Genomic DNA, 18,792 nt, shown 5'->3' on the forward strand with positions numbered 1-18,792 from the left:
TAGCTAGAATATTTAATAATTATTAATCCTGAACTCCAAAAATTTAGGAGTGATTCTTATTCATTTATGTTTGTTTGAAGTTGGTGCTCCAAGTTTAAAATATTATAAATTGTATGCTTCAAAACTAACACTTCCACTTAGCTTTAATAATTTAGAACCAACACCAATATATAAGTGATTTACTGGTCTAATATGTAGATACTCAAAAAGAGTTTTTTAACTGTTACCCACCCAAAATCCCAAAAAGTTTTTATTTTTAAATAAAAACCGTCTGGTGTGATTAGTATGGTTTAATTGGAAATTAGCCGTATAATTGATTTTGTCCGGTTTTGATTGGTATAATTGTTGTACCATATCAGTAATGAGACTGGTTTATCAGTTGAACCAGCCGGCACGAACCAGTTTTCACAATACTGAAAAAAATACATGTATGAACCAGCCAACTCAATCAAATTTCGGCCGGTTTACCGGTTTTGGCATGGTTCACAATACCTTGGTTTACACCAGTTTTGATGCTCGACCAATACAACATTTGTTTTCGAAATTAATTTATATTCTTAAAACAAACAATGCCATCTCTTTTGGTACATCTATTGATTAAAGTGAGAGTGTCTTATTAAACTAAAAACATAACTTAGTCAAATGTAGTTATATTATTTTATAAAATACAAATATTTGAATGCATTAAACATGTTGTGAAATGGTTGGAGTAAATATGCTATTGTTAGTAGTTAGAACATTACACTAATCACTGATGACTAGGACTATTATAAGTGTACTAAGAATTAGCCATGCATGCAAATAATACCACAATTCATGGCATAATTTTCTGATCTTATGTGATATAGTTAAGATTGTTTCAATCATCATATTCATAACAAACGTAGGTGACACTACACATTACACATAAACTTTAATTTTGTTTACATTACATACATTAATATTATTAAACTTTAAGGTTGGTGGAGTTGATCTTGTTGAAGAAATTAACAAAAAAATGTCTTCTTGGAATTCAAGTTCACTTTATATTTCATATGAATTTGTGGGTTGGTTTGCATTTCTTTGTTGGTCTATCAGTTTTTATCCACAAGTCATCTTGAACTTTCAAAGAAAAAGGTATAATTTTCTCTGATTATTTTATCTTGAATAAAATTCTTTAGGATTTTTTTATATATATTTTTGAAATTTGAGTTTTGTTTTGTGATTTAGTGTGGTGGGGTTGAACTTGGATTTTGCTGTGATAAATCTGATTAAGCAATCTGCATATTTGATCTACAATGCATCTCTATACTTCAGCTCTGTTGTTCAGAAGCAGTATGAAGACAAATATGGTCAGAAAGAGGTTTGTTCTATTAGTATTATATATCGAAGACCGAACAGTTTCGAATTTTTTCTGTATAACTAAGAGTATCCTCTCATGTTATGAGTAAAAAACTTATCTTTTTCAGGGTGCATGGTCGCCTCTCCTAGTAAATGTCACTCTTAGGAATCGAACATTTCACCTTTTGGTCTATGAGAGGATCCCGTGGTGGCAGTAACTTAATGAAATTGAGAACAAACATTAGGAAAATATCTTGGTTATGTCACACCAATTAGTATCACAATTGTTGTATAAGAATATTTTATTGTAAAGTTGTGTAGATCTAAAACTTATGAATATTGATTTGTTTCAGATGATACCAGTAGCAGCAAATGATGTTGCATTCTCAATGCATGCTGTTCTACTAACATCAATTATCCTATTCCAGATTACTATCTATGAAGTACTATTTCTCTTTCATTTGATATAATCATTGATATTATTCTTGCATTAAAACTTAGGATTATGAATTATCCTAAAGTTTAGAAGTTTTTCATGTAGCGTGGAAGTCAAAGAGTTTCTAAAACAGCTTTTGGAATCATTGTTGTTGTGTTGTTAACTGCAGCAACTTGTTTCTTCATAGCTTTGCCTAAACATCATTGGCTTTGGCTACTCTTTGTCTTCAAGTATGTTTTCTACACTCTTCGGTTTTGTTGTCGATGCCATCGGTTATTTCCAGTGTTTTAAATCGCACTACGAATAACATCGCGACCACAAATTCTAACTTTTGTTAACATTGATCATAATGCAGTGGCATTCAAGTTTGTCTAACAATTATAAAATATATTCCACAAGTAAGGGATTTGCTCCAATATGTGCATTGTTTTCTTTAACAGTTTCTTTATACTCATGTTCTAAGATAAGGAATCATATTTTCAATTTTCGATTGATAAAGTGTGTTATAAATATAGGCAGTGATGAACTTCAAGAGAAAAAGTACAGAAGGATGGAGCATTGGTTTTAGTTTATTGGATTTTTCTGGAGGAATAGCAAACTATGCCCAAATGTCTATACAATCAATAGATCAAGGTTTGTCAATTTCTTTAACAATGGATTTTCCTATATACCTTATAGTTTGAACTTTTAACTCACTTTTTACACATTAAATCTTCAATTTCTAGGTTCTTGGAAGAACCTCTCTGGAAATGTAGGGAAAGTACTGGTATCTCTGGTATGAACTATGAACTATGAACTGTGAAATATTCTATTATATAACATATTTTATCTATCTCTTTCTTAATTATTGGTTGCATTTTTCCTTACATTTCAATTTTTATACTTAAATCGTGACTATGGTTAGATTATGTTCATTATATTTGCGAGAAAATATGGTTGGTTTGACCACAATTGTGATCGCGACGCGATTCTACTTAAACCATAATATTGCGACCAAAATTATAATTGCGGGCTAGGCTCTTGTGTTTGAATTAGTTGCTAATTGTCTTATAATGTTGTTTTTTATATGAAGGTGTCTGTTTTGTTTGACATTATCTTCATATGCCAACACTATCTGCTGTATCCGGCAAATAATACAACATCTCAGACCACTACTGAACATAACAATTGCAAATCTTTGGACCAACCACTAGCAGAGAATGTCTAAACTCTAAAGTGTTCTCTTAGAGAAATAGATTCAACATGATTTGTTCCTTCTGAAATTTCATGGTTCTGTCCTTAATTAGTTCATTTGTAAATATTATTAATCTCAATCCAACTTCATTATAATCGTTTTTATTCATAATTTTCATACTACATGTGCCTCTTAATTTTGTTTATACATTAGTAAGTTGAATTTGAAAATTCAATTGTTGGAATATTCAGATTTTAACAAAGATAAACCGAGTATATAAATCGAGTGGTTACATGGCTTAGAAAATATGAATGATAGATATAAATAGCTTTACCATCACAAGCAAAGAGGTTTTCGGGATTTGAACTTATGACCTCAACGTCACAAGGCAAACAATGACTCAAAATTACAAAGACATTTGAATATATTGAATGATCAAAACAATAGAAGGAACTACATGAAAAACAGTCACATGTCCACTAATGTTGCTATATACCAGGAATACAACAATGACTCAAAATTATGAACTTTCCTACTTAATGTGTTACAGTGAAACAAATTGTTAATTGATTAATGATGATACTAAACTCCATGCATGATCAGTATTTGTAATTTCTGTCATTCTGGTTTCCATGCAGAATATTTGGTGATGTATTCTCAAGGTTAGTAACCATCCTACAATATGAAGTCATAGGATGAATCATGGTGTCACTACTATTTCCATGGAATTTTTTGTTAACATTGTATCTCAATGAAGGTTTGTTAAGAGGCAAAGAAATTTTGCTCTCTACCAAATTGTGCCTAGGAGTGTTCTTTCTTCCCTCTTTAAGTGATTCAGAATGTGGTAGTGTGTCCTGCAAGTCAGCAATTGAAAATTTTAGAAACTTGATCAATGTTCTTATGACTGTATACTTTTGTTTAGATATCCGTTAACACCAACAAGACATTGGTCTAGTTGTGTAAGGTCCAGCTAAATCCCCAGAAAGACCAAAAGGTCAAAGGTTCGATTCCTGGGAGTGAAGGACAACCACGAACCCCGAAAGGGGTTAGTTCCTTACCCATAGAGAGAAGGGATACCCTTGTAGTACCAAAAAATATATATTCATTAACACACCAAAACAAGCTTGAAGGGAAATTGAGCAAAGAAATCATGATACTTGCAAACAATTGATAAATACCTTTTTTGTCTCATCTTTTGATGCTTTTCTTTCCTTGTAAAAATCAGGTAGTGGCCTGGCTTTGAAGCAAAAGCTTCGGCGCAGTTTGCTCATAATCTCGGTCTCTTTTTTCTCCTGCAAATAGGAAAGGATTGAATGTTATTGATTTAACTTGAACTGTGATGAATCAGGTAAAAGATAATGCTAAAAATGACATTTTACTCTTGGTTAATTTTGCTTGTCAACCCACCTTGACTTTTGTATGCAGCTTCACCTTTTGTGCCTCATAGGCATTGAACTTTTCTTCGAGTTTCTGAAATTGATGAAGATCAATAAACAACAGAAGCATAAGTACTTCAGTAACCATATTAAGTTAGCCTCATAAGTTAACTGAACCAGAAGAGAAAAATAAGGATATTAGTGTTGCCTTTTGTCTTCTTGCAGCCCTTTCTTCTGTCCTTAAGTTGAAAGGGGATGATATAACCGGGGATCTTGTTTTGTTTCTGCATGCAAATATAACATTGGAAGTACTAGTTTAATAAACAACAATAACAAGAAAAAAGTGTAGTTCTTTCATGATCACATTAAAAAGTACTTGCAAGTTGCAAGATCATCCAATCACTTGGTATTTTGAGGAGGTTATAATGAGCTGAATTGACTCAGAATGATTTCGGAGCTAGCACGTAGCAGCCGTATAACCATAACGTTGAAGTTTGAAGATATAAATGAACTACCATGGTGATAAAATGAAATACTAAAGACAAATTGTTCAATTGTTCTTGGCTTAGGGAAAAAAATGATTCTATCTATCAGGCAGTGACACAAAATTTTATCATACAAGTAATGTATGTAGGAAAACTTACTCTGAAGAAAGCAAACGCCACATAGAGCGAGCCCTACGGTTGCCCGAGTCTGACAAATCAATAGATGTTTTGTTCCTATGGTTTTATAAAATTTATATGCACTACATCAGGGTGTGAACAGCTAGAGAAAACATGAAAGTAAAACAGTTTCACATTGTAATTAACATCTACGAAATCAGATACCGATTCTTTTCTGTTAATGGTGTCAATGAAGGATACTTTTGCATATCCTTAGAAGCCTGAAATTGTAAAATGGTTCACTTTAGCATCCTTGACAGCAATTGCAACTTAAAAGATAACACCAAAATGAAAGACAATTACATCCTTCAAGTTCAAGAGCTTTTAAGAGGGTAAAAACATCGAAAATACAACATAAAGAAGCCGGAATACCATAGTTGGGGTTCTTAAAGGAGTCAAACTATCTTTTGAAGCCTTGGAAGAACCAGCACCAGCTCTTGTACTTTCAAACTTCTTCATGACTGATGCAGTCAACCTATTAATCTCCCTTATAGGTGTGAAATTTGGCATTTGAAGAGACTTAGGAGTATATCTTTTTTTATCTGAAGAAGGCTTATTATTGTTCATTGGAGTAGTAATGTTATCTCTTTTGGAAGAAATAGGAGTTGTAGATTTCACAGGTGTAGAGGTGAATTTAGAGGTTCCAGTAGCCTTTAACAACTTTGAGAATGAAACTGGTGGTTTCTTCTTGCCTATTGATGCCGAAACTTCCTGATCAAAAGTAGAACCTTGCTGCAATAACTACCACTATGTTAGTGCTATGACCTCAAAAAATACAAAAAACATGAAGAAAGATTCATGAAAATAAATGAACAAAATAACCTTTAGTATTGGTGTCATAATTTGAGGTGTTATAGTTCCACTAAGCTTTTCAATTTGTTCCTTATGAGTATCAACAACTTCAAGCTGGTTTTGCAATTCAACCTTCATTGAATTCCCTATTAAAGGTTTTTCTTCCATCTTTTTCTCATCTACATTGTTACTTGTTTCAGGTATATTACTTGCCTTTATATCTGAATTTGAATCATGCGCAATGGTTTTAACTTTAAGCATGGTATCTTGATCCTCAGAGATCAAATTCAAAACCTTTGAATCTTGTTCTTCATTGACAATCATTTTAGAGTTTGGACTTGTCTGTGAATCAAGAGTACTAATACTATCAACTACCTCTCCCTCGTTGTTCGGCGCCGCCGCATTGTTTGCTTGTTCGAGCAAAGCAGCAGCAGCTGCTGCTTTTTGAGCAGCAAGTTTCTTATAATGAGCTTCAAAGAAAGCCTTCTTCTGTGCAACTGAACCAGGTTTTGCATACCTCTCGGCCTCTTCGACGTATCGGTTATGAGAGAAACTAGACCATTTCTCCCATGCCATGGACTCTGACATGAACCTCCCAAATGAGATTGATTGCCCAAGTGCATGAAATGTGTTGCTCTGAAAGGCACAAAAGTTTCATAGTTTTTTTCCAAGTTTAACAAGCATAGAAAAACACACTACTTTGTATTAATTGCACCAAACAATCATTAATGAAATGTGTTATTATGTTATGGAAACACCATTCATCAAAGATTTACAACAATGCAGTAATAATAACCAAATTTCTAAGTCCATGAAAAATAACTTAAAATCATGCAGTGATAGCAGAAATGAAGACCATATGAAACTGAAGTTCTCAAATTTTCTAAAGTTTCTATTTTTCAAACTCCCATTTCATAAAAATATCACATACAAGTAATTTGAAAGTACTTAAGAATTCTATGATACAAATTGCACCAAACAAAATAAGTCCCAAAAAAGAAAACATAAATGTAACATGTTATTTTATGAAAACCCAACTTATAAAAAATAAGAGATCATTACAAGAATTCAATGGTACAAATTCTTGAAAACAGAAGTGACAAGCTCAATGAACTAACCTCATTGGCTTCATTTGTAATCCCAGAAGCATAACAAAATGGTTGCATGAGACAAGCTGAGTCTCCCATGTTTCATTCACTGAAACAACATACAAACCTCAAAAGATTCAAACTTTACTATGATTATTATGATGGTATCTGTTAGTATTATTTTATTCTATGTGTCCGTTAGTTTGTACTACACTTTCAAATTTGAAATTCAAAATAAAGCCATTGTTGAACATGATTATGTGGAAAAGAAGACAACTTTAACATATTAAAAAATTGCAGTGCAGTGTAGTGTACTAGTTTATAGTGCAAAGTTTTCAAGTTTCCATAGTTTGGGGTCCACTAAGAAATGTTTGGAGCCTCGTGAATAGGAAGAAAATCTTAGTTGAATGAGAATCTATGTATAAATTATGATACTTTATTCATGTCTACGTGGAGTAAATATTGGTACACACACTTACCAATGTTCTTTGTTGGGTTGTTTGAATTTGGTAAAGCTACAATTTAACTTATTATGTTTGTTTATGTGATATGTCCAAAAGAGTTGAAAAAAATCATGTTAATATTCAGTCAGGTGGAGATCACATGTCCTGAATGATGTCTCACTTCATGTCTCAAGTCAATCAGAGTACTACTTTTTATCACTTTTTGTTTTTAAAACTATTCTTTTATTCACATGTCAACATATAATTGGTTTGACATAAGAAATGAGACACGGTTGAAACAAGTAATCTCCATCTATATTCAACTTCTTTTCATATTCGGAATGGATGATTGTAATAAAAGGGTCGATATATAGTTAAGGCTAGATATATATACTCCATAAAATTTAGTAGCTAAGAAAATGGTTTATTAGATCTATTTTTCAATTGAAGATTGTAACAGTCAAAGCAATAAATGTGTAACTACATGACTCATTTATTAACCAAGAGAGTACTAATCTTGTAGGGTATGGTTGAGCATCTCATTGCAACTCATTCTAATATTTGTTCTAGAATGAAGTTTCTATTTTATATCATGTTATATCTTTCAGCTACTAAAATTATGATATGCATCTTATTTAATTATTTTTTGCAAAAATATTTTTAAAAACAAAAAATGTATAATAGATGTTATGATTTTTGTAGCTGAATGAGATAATTTATCTCATAATATGAAGAGATATTTTATGCTTATAATTTTTATGTACTGTCATTTTAATCAATAAAAGATTTAATTTAATGTTACTTGATTAGAATATCAAACAGTTGATATTTTTTTACTAATGAAAATAAGTGACAATTTTTTCTGACCACATATTTTCAGCAGAGAAAGAATGAAAACAAAAACAAGGAGGTACATAACATATTCCATTATTTTGGACACTTTCTCAAAGTATAGGAATTAATCTAAACAAAATAAATTTAATAATTGATGCATTACAATAAGGGTGTGCATGCTCATGCAAAATCATACCCTACCACAACCTTTGGCATACTATTGTAAATGAACGGTGGAAAATACGGTATAAAAAAACTCTTATAGCTTAATACGTTTTTCTTCTATTTCTTTTGATAAAATTTCTAGAAACACATTGTTGGACAAAAAGCATGAATCAATATATTTTTGTCAACTTCGTCTAACATGTCATTATGAATATTATTATGGATTGATTTTGGTCATACAATATAAAATATCACTATTAAATATAAGCTGCATCTAATAAAATAAAACTAGCCAATTACAAAAAAAAACCTTAAAGGCATGTTCCATGAATATATGACAACATTCAGAAAATGTATTTTCTGTCATAACTCATAAGGGAAAAAAGAAGAAAGGTACATAGCATATTATTTCACTCACCTATTCAGCAGAATAATCAAAGTTGTGTAACTTTGAAGGTACATGTTTCAATCTCTTGTCCTACATTGCTACATCTTATGATTTCAAGGTACAAAATAGTACAATCACTCTCAAATTAAATAACAGAAGATTAATTTAGCTCTGTAAAAATTTCTCAAGCACTAATTTACATATGAAATATCAAATGTGAGGCCTCATGAAGGGTCAGAATGGTTTGGTTTGTAGGAATAAAGTCATATAGATTCACTCAAGAAACATGTCTTTTACCCTTTACTTTGTCATTCCTGCATGGTAGTCTTACAAAGTGATCCACAAGCTTTACACCATGAGAAAGAAAATAAGCAAAAAATGTTATAGAGGCACATCAAGACCGCGGCTGTGCCGATCACGTCCATTCATTTCCATGTATCCTGCGTGCGAGCTTCGTCTCCTGCTTCTATGGTGTTTCGACCTTGTTCCTCTTCTTTTATGACCTGAGTACACCACAAAAATGACGACCAAGAAACCTATTGCGGAAAATGCCCACAAGGTTAGCACCCAAAATCTGAAAGAGCTAGGCACCTCGTCGTCTTTCTGAACACTTTCCGATTTCTCAGAATGATTTGTTGACTTATTGTTGCTTATTGAGTCAATATTTTCGTCTAGGTTACCAATTTTGCTTGAGATTCTACTAACATCTGTTCTCTCATCCCCTTCCGATGTGGAGAAGGAATTAGCATTCGTGCACCTTCTCTCGTGATGCAGATTGAGAGCATCATTCAGTGTCTTTCCACATTCTATGCTGAGCAGGTCACGCCGTAACTCATCCTCACCAGCATGATCAAGTGTCGAGGGGTCTGGTGGGTCTGGAAATTTGGCCCAACATCTGTTCACCATGTCAACTTCTCGCCAATCTGCCTTGTCAAAGCTCCAATTTCCAACTCTGAATTGCAATCCATAGTGAAAAACTCTATATTTGACACCCGGTACAGGAACATATCCTGGGTATATCAGTATCTCGGTGTTTACCTTATGCTTTAATTTCAACTGCATAAATAGCACTACTGGTTATAGCAGTGGAATTTTTTCATTCTTTAAAGAGGAGGCAAGAAACTATTTAGCATACCAAGGCATAATGCCACGAAAAATGAAAGAGAGAAACACGGTACCATGAAAAGGGATAAAATTATGCTCATTTCAATCCACCATTGTTTGTGTCGAGGACAAAATCAACCCAAAATCTTAAAATGTTGTGATCTATGTTCAGGGGATTGGAGCATTATCAAAAGATTATAACAGTTATATTGTAAGTATTTTGTTAGGGTATCGCAAAACCCACACAATAGCAACCCCTATTACCGACTAATAATTAGAAAACTCTTATTCTGAAGCTGATATAAGTAGTATATCAGTCTCATAGCAGAGGTTACTGGCTCAAGTGACACCATTGTGTTCTATCAAAAACCAATGTTCCAATAGACCATTTAGGTCTTAAAACATTTCTAATGATTTCACCTAGAGTTGTTATTGGTGTTCCTCTCCCTCTGATTATAGGGCTACTTCCCATCTACTAATTCTTCTAAGTGGGGATTCTATTGGTCTTCTAGCAAGAATGTAACCATACGTCTACTGCACCAAAAAATGACAAGAACGTAAAAACAAAAATACCTCAGCTGCACCAAATGAGTAACCATACATCTCACTGATCCACCCAGATTCGTATATGTCTCCTGTTATATTTCTCGCATAATGAGCTCTATCAGCCCGGACCTCCTCAGTTTTATGTAGCCATAGCAAAGCAAATCTTCGGAGATCATCTATATGCATAATGATTACACCGCCAACCTTGTCGCAAGCCTCGGGATGGCTAGTATGTAATTTTGCAAGCTCATTGTCACATCCAATAAGGTAGCTAGCATGTAAAGATTAATCAGAAAATACAAATGAGTCATCATACTGAAGATCCAATATAAAAAGATACAGAAACATGTATCATGTATGCATGAATCCATGCAAACTGCAGTGATCAACATTTCATTTGCCTCAACAACGTTAACAGGTCTCATTGACATAAATCAAATTCACCAGGCTTACTCATAGGGAGTTGAAACAGGATGGCCTCGAGCCGCTTTGAATTCCCAAGGTGTAATTGGGCCTCTTAAAATCATATCAGCATCGAGAATCACTATGAATTCAGCATCAATATTTGCATGATTAAGCCAATGAAGAACTGCAGCTGGTTTATTTATTGCTGGATACCTAAAATAAAAGAGTCAACCACATTAAGGATTTAAAAGTGGTAGCCTGGTAGGCTTTCGGCTTTCCATGACTACGCACTACAAGATGAGGCATGTAGTATCTTGTATATCATTTAGGCAGGTAACATTAAACATAAGGCAAAGATCAAACAGTTCTACAGTACTAAATAAATTTAAGCTTCTCAGAACAAAATGTGCGCCCCACCAAACAATGATAGACTAAACTCAGAATATTAATTTTAGGACATCAAAATCAAGCACAGTACATAATTATCAGTTAAAGTTGCTTGATGTTGAATGTTTAAGGATTTGCCTACTTTTTACAGGGATTGTCGATTGGGTATGTCTTGCATTAAGACATTAAGAAGACAAAGAGCATACTAAAAAGAATGATCAAAACACATCATTTGATTTCCAAGTTAGCAATCACACGGGTTAAATAGAAAGGGAAATCAGAATAAAATATGAGAAAGAAAAAATCAATGAAGGTAGATAACTATTTTGACCATAGTGAACACAGTTTCCGCATTAATCTTTGGGATGGGCTCATCAAAATCAAGATTGCTTTAATCTAAAAAGGCTTTTAAATATCTTCAAAAGAATGATGCTACAGAGTTCGTCCTTTGTTCCATGCTTGATTTCACAACTACTAATTTTAACTATCTTGTCCCTTAGCCTTAGAGTAAATGTCAATGCAGAAATGATAAGCAAGTAACGGAAAATGTTAATATAAATACAGCTGAAAATTGAAACACGCATTACCAATCTCCTGTTAATGGATGTCGACTCATAGAAGGGACATAATGGGTTGGAGCCAGATCATGACCCTTATATTGCTTTAAGTCCTCATCGGAGCAGCTGAGAAGTCTAGTGATATTTCCAGGCTGTCCACTTAAACGGAAACTGTGCATAAGCCCTACAGTCTGCCAATCAAAATATTTGGTGCATTCTGTGGAAAACACTGTATGGATTTTAGGATAAGGTTTCCCAGCATCATCATCAACATGCTCTTCTTTGGTATCCTCCATCATTTGTAAAGTAGCAGTAGTCACATATTTCGGCTGAGTTAGTTCAGCAAAGGCTTTGCTTTTTAGAAAGCTCAAGTATTTAGACCATGCTGGTTTAGGGCAACCATTTGCCGCATGCTGTAATAAAAGACCCTCATTTATAGTGTTAATGCACTCTATACTTATAAATAGACCTCGCCTTCGATTCGGGTCAAGTTCCAACTGCCTTACCTGCAGTAAGAAACTTCCTAATTTCAGTAAAAATCGGAATAACTCGATGCTATATTTAAGTGCAGAAATTCTGTATATTTAGAGTTTGGACTATAAGATGATGCTTGAAATGCTGCATGGAATATATGATTGTTTCGTAACAAGTGGTGAAGTATTACAAATACACATGCTTCTTTATAAAACGGCAGTTTCTTCTCCTAAAATATTTAGTATGCCATGGGAAAAAGTGCTTATTTTTTCTACTACCACACAAGTTTCCTTCAATAAGGAAAGTGATTTACATACCTCCCTGGGGTAAGGAGGCTCTGGAAAGAGTCGTCCACATTCATAAACAACTCCATCGTCATGGTGAGCCAGTTTATTAAAAGACCAATTCCCTACACTAAATGGTAACCCGTAGTGAAGAAGAATCGGCTCAATTCCCTCTCGAGGAACATAACCTGGGTAGATCATCAAGTTATCATTGATCTTGTGCCGAAGCCCGATCTGTGAACAAGGGGTTGGAATCCAGAGGTGGAGATAGTGAGAAGAAAATGAAAGAAAAAGTCCTAGATGTTCAGGGTGGAGTAACAGTTAGTATAATATTACTAAAAAACATGTCATTAAACTCACTTCTGCAGCACCAAAGGAATATCCATACATCTCACTGATCCATCCTTTCCCATAGATGTCACCCGTTATGTTTGTTGCCCAGTGAGCTCTATCTTCCCGCACTTCTTCCGTTTTTGAAAGCCACAAGGGAGCGAAAGCTCGCAGGTCATCTATATGATAGACCAAAAGCCCACCAACTTTGTCACAGAGTTCGGGATGTTTTGTGTGTAGTTGAGCCAAAATATTGTCACAGCCTCTCAAGTACCTAGAGAAGGAATTTAGGTATACAATTTTCAATGGTGAGCAAGGAAGAGAAAAAATGAATATAAAATACAAAATATATATATACTATGCTACTTCTTCAAGAGATTTAATCAAAATTGATAACTTCAAGCAAAGCTCTCTAGTTTGTGCTCAAAGAAGCCCAATTCTATGATTCATAATGCCAGGTGAAATAATTAATGACAAAAGAATTTGAGCATAGGCTTAGGCATCCAAAACATCCATATTTCTATATTTGTGCATTGCCAAATATGAATATACAATCCATTAGCATCATTCGATAAAAATCTGCAACTGGGTTTTATCCAAACACAAAAATATCCGCAACTGGGCACTGACCACTGAATATATTGCTTTTTACACTATATCAATAAAAGAAAAGAGAATGAATAAAGTGAATGAGAAATACGCAAAAAAGACTTAGTGAATACCCATAATATGCTGCGACGGGTCTTCCTTTCTCTGCACCAAGTTCCCAAGGTATAATTGGGCCACGGATTACCATGTCTGCATCCAGAATGACAACCCAATCAACATTTTTTGCATCTTTACTATGTTTGAGCCAGTGTGCGACCCCAGCAGGTTTATTGATTGCAGGGTACCTGCAAAGTGCAACGAAATTTTATTTATCAAGCTCCTATAATTGGAAACTATTCTGCTTATGTAATAAGGTACGCACGTGTTTTATTTAGCAAAGGAAGATGTTCAAATTCCAAGCACTCTATTTTCTTTGGGGTGAGGGTATGAGAGGGAACAAACACTTATCTAGTTATCTAATGACGAGCGCAAATTCATTATGAAATATTTTCCTCATGAAGCAAAAGGAACAAAATTACTTATCTAATGGCTGACATTAGTTACTGACGAGAGCAAATTCTTTACTTATAAAGACAACTGGTCATACAATATATTTATTAAAAAGACATCAGCAAAGATCATGCCGCAACACAACCATGAATACAGCGCAACCACAACTGCAATTTAAAATCCTGCTAATAGCTAAACTAATAGGATAATCAGAACCAAAGTCGATAGCACTAACATCACTTCCCAATAACCCTCATGGCTCACAAACCAATCGGCATTTCGTAATCCAAATTCAAATTAAATAAATGATTAACTTTGCAATCCAGCATGTTTTCATACACTGGTTCAAGAACCTAACACAGATATGCATAAGAAAATAACAAATCCAGCAGTTGCTATGTAATTGACATTCCCAAATCCTATAAGTGCACATCATCGGTGTTTTAAATTGTACTCCGCAATCACAAGTGTGGCCACAATATTGCGGTTTTGGAAATCTCCGCAACAGCATCGCAACAGCAACTATGCTACATGGACCGTATTTCCCACGAATTTCCATATTTTTTATAACCGCAATTTAGAACACCGAACATCAGGCAAAGTTGGAAACTATGCCATCAACTAACACTATGCACTTAAGTCCAATCAATGACAATTAAACTCAATGGTATTAACATCACCCCTCAATAAACCCACACAAACAAACCCACATTCACAATCCAAAAAAAGTAAGGAAAAAAAAACATAATGAACTTTACAAAACTGAATTTGTTTAAATTACCAGTCACCAGTTCTAGGGTGTCTACTCATAGAAGGAACCTCAAAAGTAGGTGCCAAATGCATGCCTCTATAACTCTTCTTCTCTTCATCAGTGCAACTAAGAAGACGTGTGATTGGTCCAGGTTGCTTAGCCTTTCTATAACTATTCATCAACCCAACAGTTTGCCAGTCAAAGTAGTTCTGACATTCTACAGAGAACAAAGTATGGATCCTCACTTTAGGGTTCTTCCTTGCACCTTCACTAGTTTCAATGCATAACATACCCATCATCATAAACATCATCAAAATAGAAACTTTCTCCATTGGAGCTTGGTTTCAAGGGAAAATATGAAATGGGTATTGGCTCAAAGATCTGAATTTCATGTTTTTTGATCTATAGAGAGGGGTAAAGTCAAAATTTGGGTATTGACATTGATTCAATTATTAGGGAGTTTAATAAAATATATAAAATGTTTAATATTATTAAGAACTGAATCTGGAAAACATGAGAGTCGTTGGTAGATAGTTAGAGAGTACATGTGTTTGTTTGATTCTTCAACACTTGGAATTATTTATTTTTGTACAAAAAATTAAAATTAAAAATAAAATTGAATTTGCATTTGCATTTTTCGTTGGTATAAAATAGTATAAGGTTGGTTAATTTTTCAGAAACGACACTTATTAAAAACATAGTAGTAATGGTTGTTATTATGTGAATTCTCTAGTTGTTTAATTAGTTGGAATAATAAATTTACTTGTAAAATTAATACATAAAGTCAATTATTAAATAGTGTCATTTTGTTTGTGTGTTTTTTCTAGTTATTTAACTAATTTATAACATTACTTAATTGCTTTCTTAGGCTGGCTCCTCTAAAATGCAATATTTTAAATATTAAAATATATTAATTTAGATCAAATTGTTATATAGATTTAATAATTAAGTATATTCATCATATTCAATAATATAAAATTTTCTAAAGTGAAAAATCAGGGACTGAAACATGTATGAGTAGTGATTTCTCGTACCCATATTTATACTTTTTATGAGTACCCGCACAGCTAGCAGGTATTTGCAGGTACCCAATAAGTTTTGAAGTTTCAATATATAGTTATATATTTTATAATAATCAATACATATAAAATAATCATTACATGAATAATAAAATTTATGTTATCATATATTTCAATCACTAAAATTCACTATAAAATAACACAAAAATAGATAATATATATTTATAAAATAATAACAATAATAATGTAATATGCGTAAATTATTTAATTAAAAATAAATTTATAAATATGGGTACCTTTGAGGTAAGTATCATGATACTCGTTTCCACTCATAAACTATTTTTATGGGTATCCATTATATGTATTTTAGCAGGTATTTTTGACATCGAAGTAGTTTAATAATTTGAGGAGGGTGGGCTCGAAACCCTTGATTTCGCACCCTAAATTCCTCATTCATGATTAATATGAATCCATTTAAGAATTGTATTTTTGATAGTTGCACTGATGAGGAGAAGAAGAGTTATATAATAGACTTCACACGCATATATTCCTAGAATGGACATATATTTTTGATAAACTTCACACGCATATAATTTAGACATAGACATATAATTGAGAATTGTATTTTTGATAGTGAACATTGGAATAATTTCAATGGGTTGAAATAAATAACATAAACATATATTTTTATTGTAATACCATTAGTTATATCACATATTATATTTCACTTATACGACTATCGTCATTTAAATGAGTCTCATAAATTTCTATATAATATAACTAATACCTATCATGATATAATTTGTCTAGAACTTTCTATACAAAATAAATGTTATATCTTCCAACATGCTTATAGAATTCTCTAAAAAATTGTGGGACTATTCAACAATATAGATTAATAGTCACAATATTAACTTATCCCAAAAAAAATAGTCACAATATTAAACATTAATGTGCAAAAAAGGAAATGTAGGGATGAAAGTGGCAATCTTCTATATAATCTTGCACATAAATTTTATTTCTGAAAGATTGTAAAAAAAAGGGATAGTTTTTATGCTTATTCCTTATTTTCCAAGAAGATAAAATCTTCATCAAGTGGATTGAAGCTATCCCATAAGAGAATGGAATCCATACTATCAACCCATTGTTGTAGGGAGTTCCCCTCAAAATAAGGGGATTGACCCACACAAGGGTAGCTAGAATCACCAATAGAGAAAGAAGAACTACAATAAGAACTAACACTTGTGTTGTTTTCTTGGCTTATCCATGATTTCAACTCAACCTTAGAACTTTGAATATCATAGTTGTGAAGTTCACTATCCCAAGTTACCTTATTTTCTTTTTCTTCTATTTTCTCTTTTGTTTTTGTCATCTCTTCAATGCCATTATTGTCCAAGGACTTGGTCTCTACATTTTCTTCATACCCTTTTGAAGTATTTGGATGTTGGTTAATCTTATTCTTTTCATCATCATCAAAATGTTCATTTTGTTGAATTGGCTTCTTGGTCATAGGGTCTAGACCAAGGAACCTCAATCTCTTCTTGATTCTTGTGTTCCAATGATTCTTGATTTCATTGTCTGTCCTTCCAGGAAAATGTGCCGCAATCTTAGACCACCTGAAAAATGCAATTTATGTGTATCAGAGCATAGATAGAATTAATTAGTAACCATTGACATTATTTTAGAACTACACATAACATCACTCGATCTTTTAACACTTCAAAATTCGATATCTATATATAAACATATAGGTAATGTTTGACACATGGATAGAAAAATTACTTATCTTTGGTTCAACCTTTTCTATACAACCAAAATATCTCATTTTTTCAACTCAATTATATCATGTTCTATTCTATTTATAAAATGCACCAAATATATGATTGTATATCTTGTATTTCAAGGTAGAGTAAATTTATCATATGCAAATATGTACCTGTTACCAAGAAGTGAATGTAGTTGTATAATTTGATTCTCTTCCATTTCTGTAAACCCACCTCTCTTAAGGTCTGGCCTTAAATAATTAATCCATCTCAATCTACAGCTTTTTCCACATCTTATCAAACCTTCGCCACATTGCAAATAAAAAATATAAAGTTTTTTGATATATTTGGATCGAGTTGAGCTTTACACTATTAGATCAATACATTGTTGGTATATCAGAAAAATACCTGCGAGGCTTGGAACCTTTCTCCAACAATGGATACCATTATTGATAATGAAATTGATAAGCTTGTGATCTTCCTCAATTGTCCATGGACCTCTCTTCACACCAACCTTATCACAACATGGTTGTCTTCCCATTTTAGAAGAAAATGAAATAATGAAGATATTCCTTTTAAGACTTTAACAAATAACAAGTGTGACATAAAAGAAGGGTATTTAAGGTTCATAACTTTATGTAAATATATGCTGCCAGTTCATTAAGAGAATTAAATAAAGCACAATGTCCTTTGAAAAGGGTCATAAATGATTACATGGAAAAGCACTTTTAGTTCAAAGCTAGAAAAAGTATGGAGAAAGAGTTTGTGTTGAATACAACATTTTCAGGGGAAGTAAGAACTAGACGTGAGTATACTTTCAAATGGGTACATATCTGTTGTCTTACATTTAATACTATTACATGTGTCATGACCTTGTGATTGGTCAGAAAATTATTTAAAAATTAATTTTTCTCTTATTGGTAAGAATTGAACCATAAAAATATAAGTAAATAATTGTTTTGGTCTCTAGGAAATTTTTGCATGGAACAATTTGGTTTATGAAAAATTGAAAGACCAAAAATAGTCCCAAAAATATTAAACATAAGTCAAATTAGTTATTTTTTTATTTTTATAACTTTTAATGGAGATTATTCTAATTGACATTCATAATGAGTACTAATTTTTATTTTTATTTTCTCAGTGATTAGATTAGTATATATGAAAATTTGTAAAGAAAAAAATAGATATTCATTATAAAAATATATTAAGTTTGATGGGATTCCTTGGTCCTTAAAGGCTGGCACATCTTTCAAGTACATAGTTGTCTTTACCTTTATGTTTTAGTGTCATAAAATTCCACTCATGGATTCAGTTGGGAACTGGAATCTTGATGGATCAAGTAAATTAGTAACAAATAAGACACAACAAAACTTAACTACCTTAACCTTTGAATGTG

The 18,792-nt window shown here is 32.8% G+C and overlaps 4 protein-coding genes across 7 annotated transcripts; 1 reads left to right on the forward strand and 3 right to left on the reverse strand.

The window, feature by feature from the left end:
* LOC109353373 (cystinosin homolog) lies at nt 940-3,080 on the forward strand. Its single transcript, XM_019595612.1, has 8 exons — nt 940-1,116; nt 1,210-1,342; nt 1,674-1,763; nt 1,862-1,986; nt 2,112-2,154; nt 2,272-2,389; nt 2,482-2,531; nt 2,829-3,080. The coding sequence occupies exons 1-8, from the start codon at nt 998-1,000 to the stop codon at nt 2,961-2,963; spliced, it is 813 nt and encodes a 270-aa protein (XP_019451157.1). The 5' UTR covers nt 940-997; the 3' UTR covers nt 2,964-3,080.
* On the reverse strand, nt 3,320-7,132 carry LOC109353372 (protein WVD2-like 7). 3 transcript variants are annotated; one of them, XM_019595611.1, is made up of 9 exons: nt 6,879-7,132; nt 5,791-6,396; nt 5,341-5,700; nt 5,134-5,189; nt 4,951-5,025; nt 4,515-4,590; nt 4,338-4,400; nt 4,108-4,222; nt 3,320-3,756 (listed from the first exon to the last, which is right to left on the reverse strand). In XM_019595611.1, exons 1-9 carry the CDS (start codon nt 6,945-6,947, stop codon nt 3,530-3,532), a joined length of 1,647 nt encoding a protein of 548 aa, XP_019451156.1. In that variant the 5' UTR covers nt 6,948-7,132; the 3' UTR covers nt 3,320-3,529. The 3 variants fall into 3 exon arrangements, with proteins under 3 accessions (XP_019451156.1, XP_019451154.1, XP_019451153.1); XM_019595609.1 differs by having other exon boundaries at nt 3,322-3,784; nt 4,109-4,222; nt 5,341-5,696; nt 5,790-6,396; nt 6,879-7,127; XM_019595608.1 differs by having other exon boundaries at nt 3,322-3,784; nt 4,109-4,222; nt 6,879-7,126.
* On the reverse strand, nt 8,669-15,134 carry LOC109354769 (peptidyl serine alpha-galactosyltransferase-like). 2 transcript variants are annotated; one of them, XM_019597478.1, is made up of 9 exons: nt 14,645-14,946; nt 13,488-13,658; nt 12,796-13,039; nt 12,469-12,669; nt 11,708-12,183; nt 10,782-10,946; nt 10,356-10,599; nt 9,033-9,734; nt 8,669-8,995 (listed from the first exon to the last, which is right to left on the reverse strand). In XM_019597478.1, exons 1-8 carry the CDS (start codon nt 14,944-14,946, stop codon nt 9,060-9,062), a joined length of 2,478 nt encoding a protein of 825 aa, XP_019453023.1. In that variant the 3' UTR covers nt 8,669-8,995; nt 9,033-9,059. The 2 variants fall into 2 exon arrangements, with proteins under 2 accessions (XP_019453023.1, XP_019453024.1); XM_019597479.1 differs by having other exon boundaries at nt 8,669-9,734; nt 14,645-15,134.
* LOC109354772 (myb-related protein 315-like) lies at nt 16,616-17,963 on the reverse strand. Its single transcript, XM_019597484.1, has 3 exons — nt 17,805-17,963; nt 17,570-17,699; nt 16,616-17,249 (listed from the first exon to the last, which is right to left on the reverse strand). The coding sequence occupies exons 1-3, from the start codon at nt 17,935-17,937 to the stop codon at nt 16,691-16,693; spliced, it is 822 nt and encodes a 273-aa protein (XP_019453029.1). The 5' UTR covers nt 17,938-17,963; the 3' UTR covers nt 16,616-16,690.

The sequence above is a fragment of the Lupinus angustifolius genome, chromosome LG08 (genome assembly GCF_001865875.1).
Source record: "Lupinus angustifolius cultivar Tanjil chromosome LG08, LupAngTanjil_v1.0, whole genome shotgun sequence".
In the NCBI taxonomy this organism is placed as follows: Eukaryota; Viridiplantae; Streptophyta; class Magnoliopsida; order Fabales; family Fabaceae; genus Lupinus; species Lupinus angustifolius.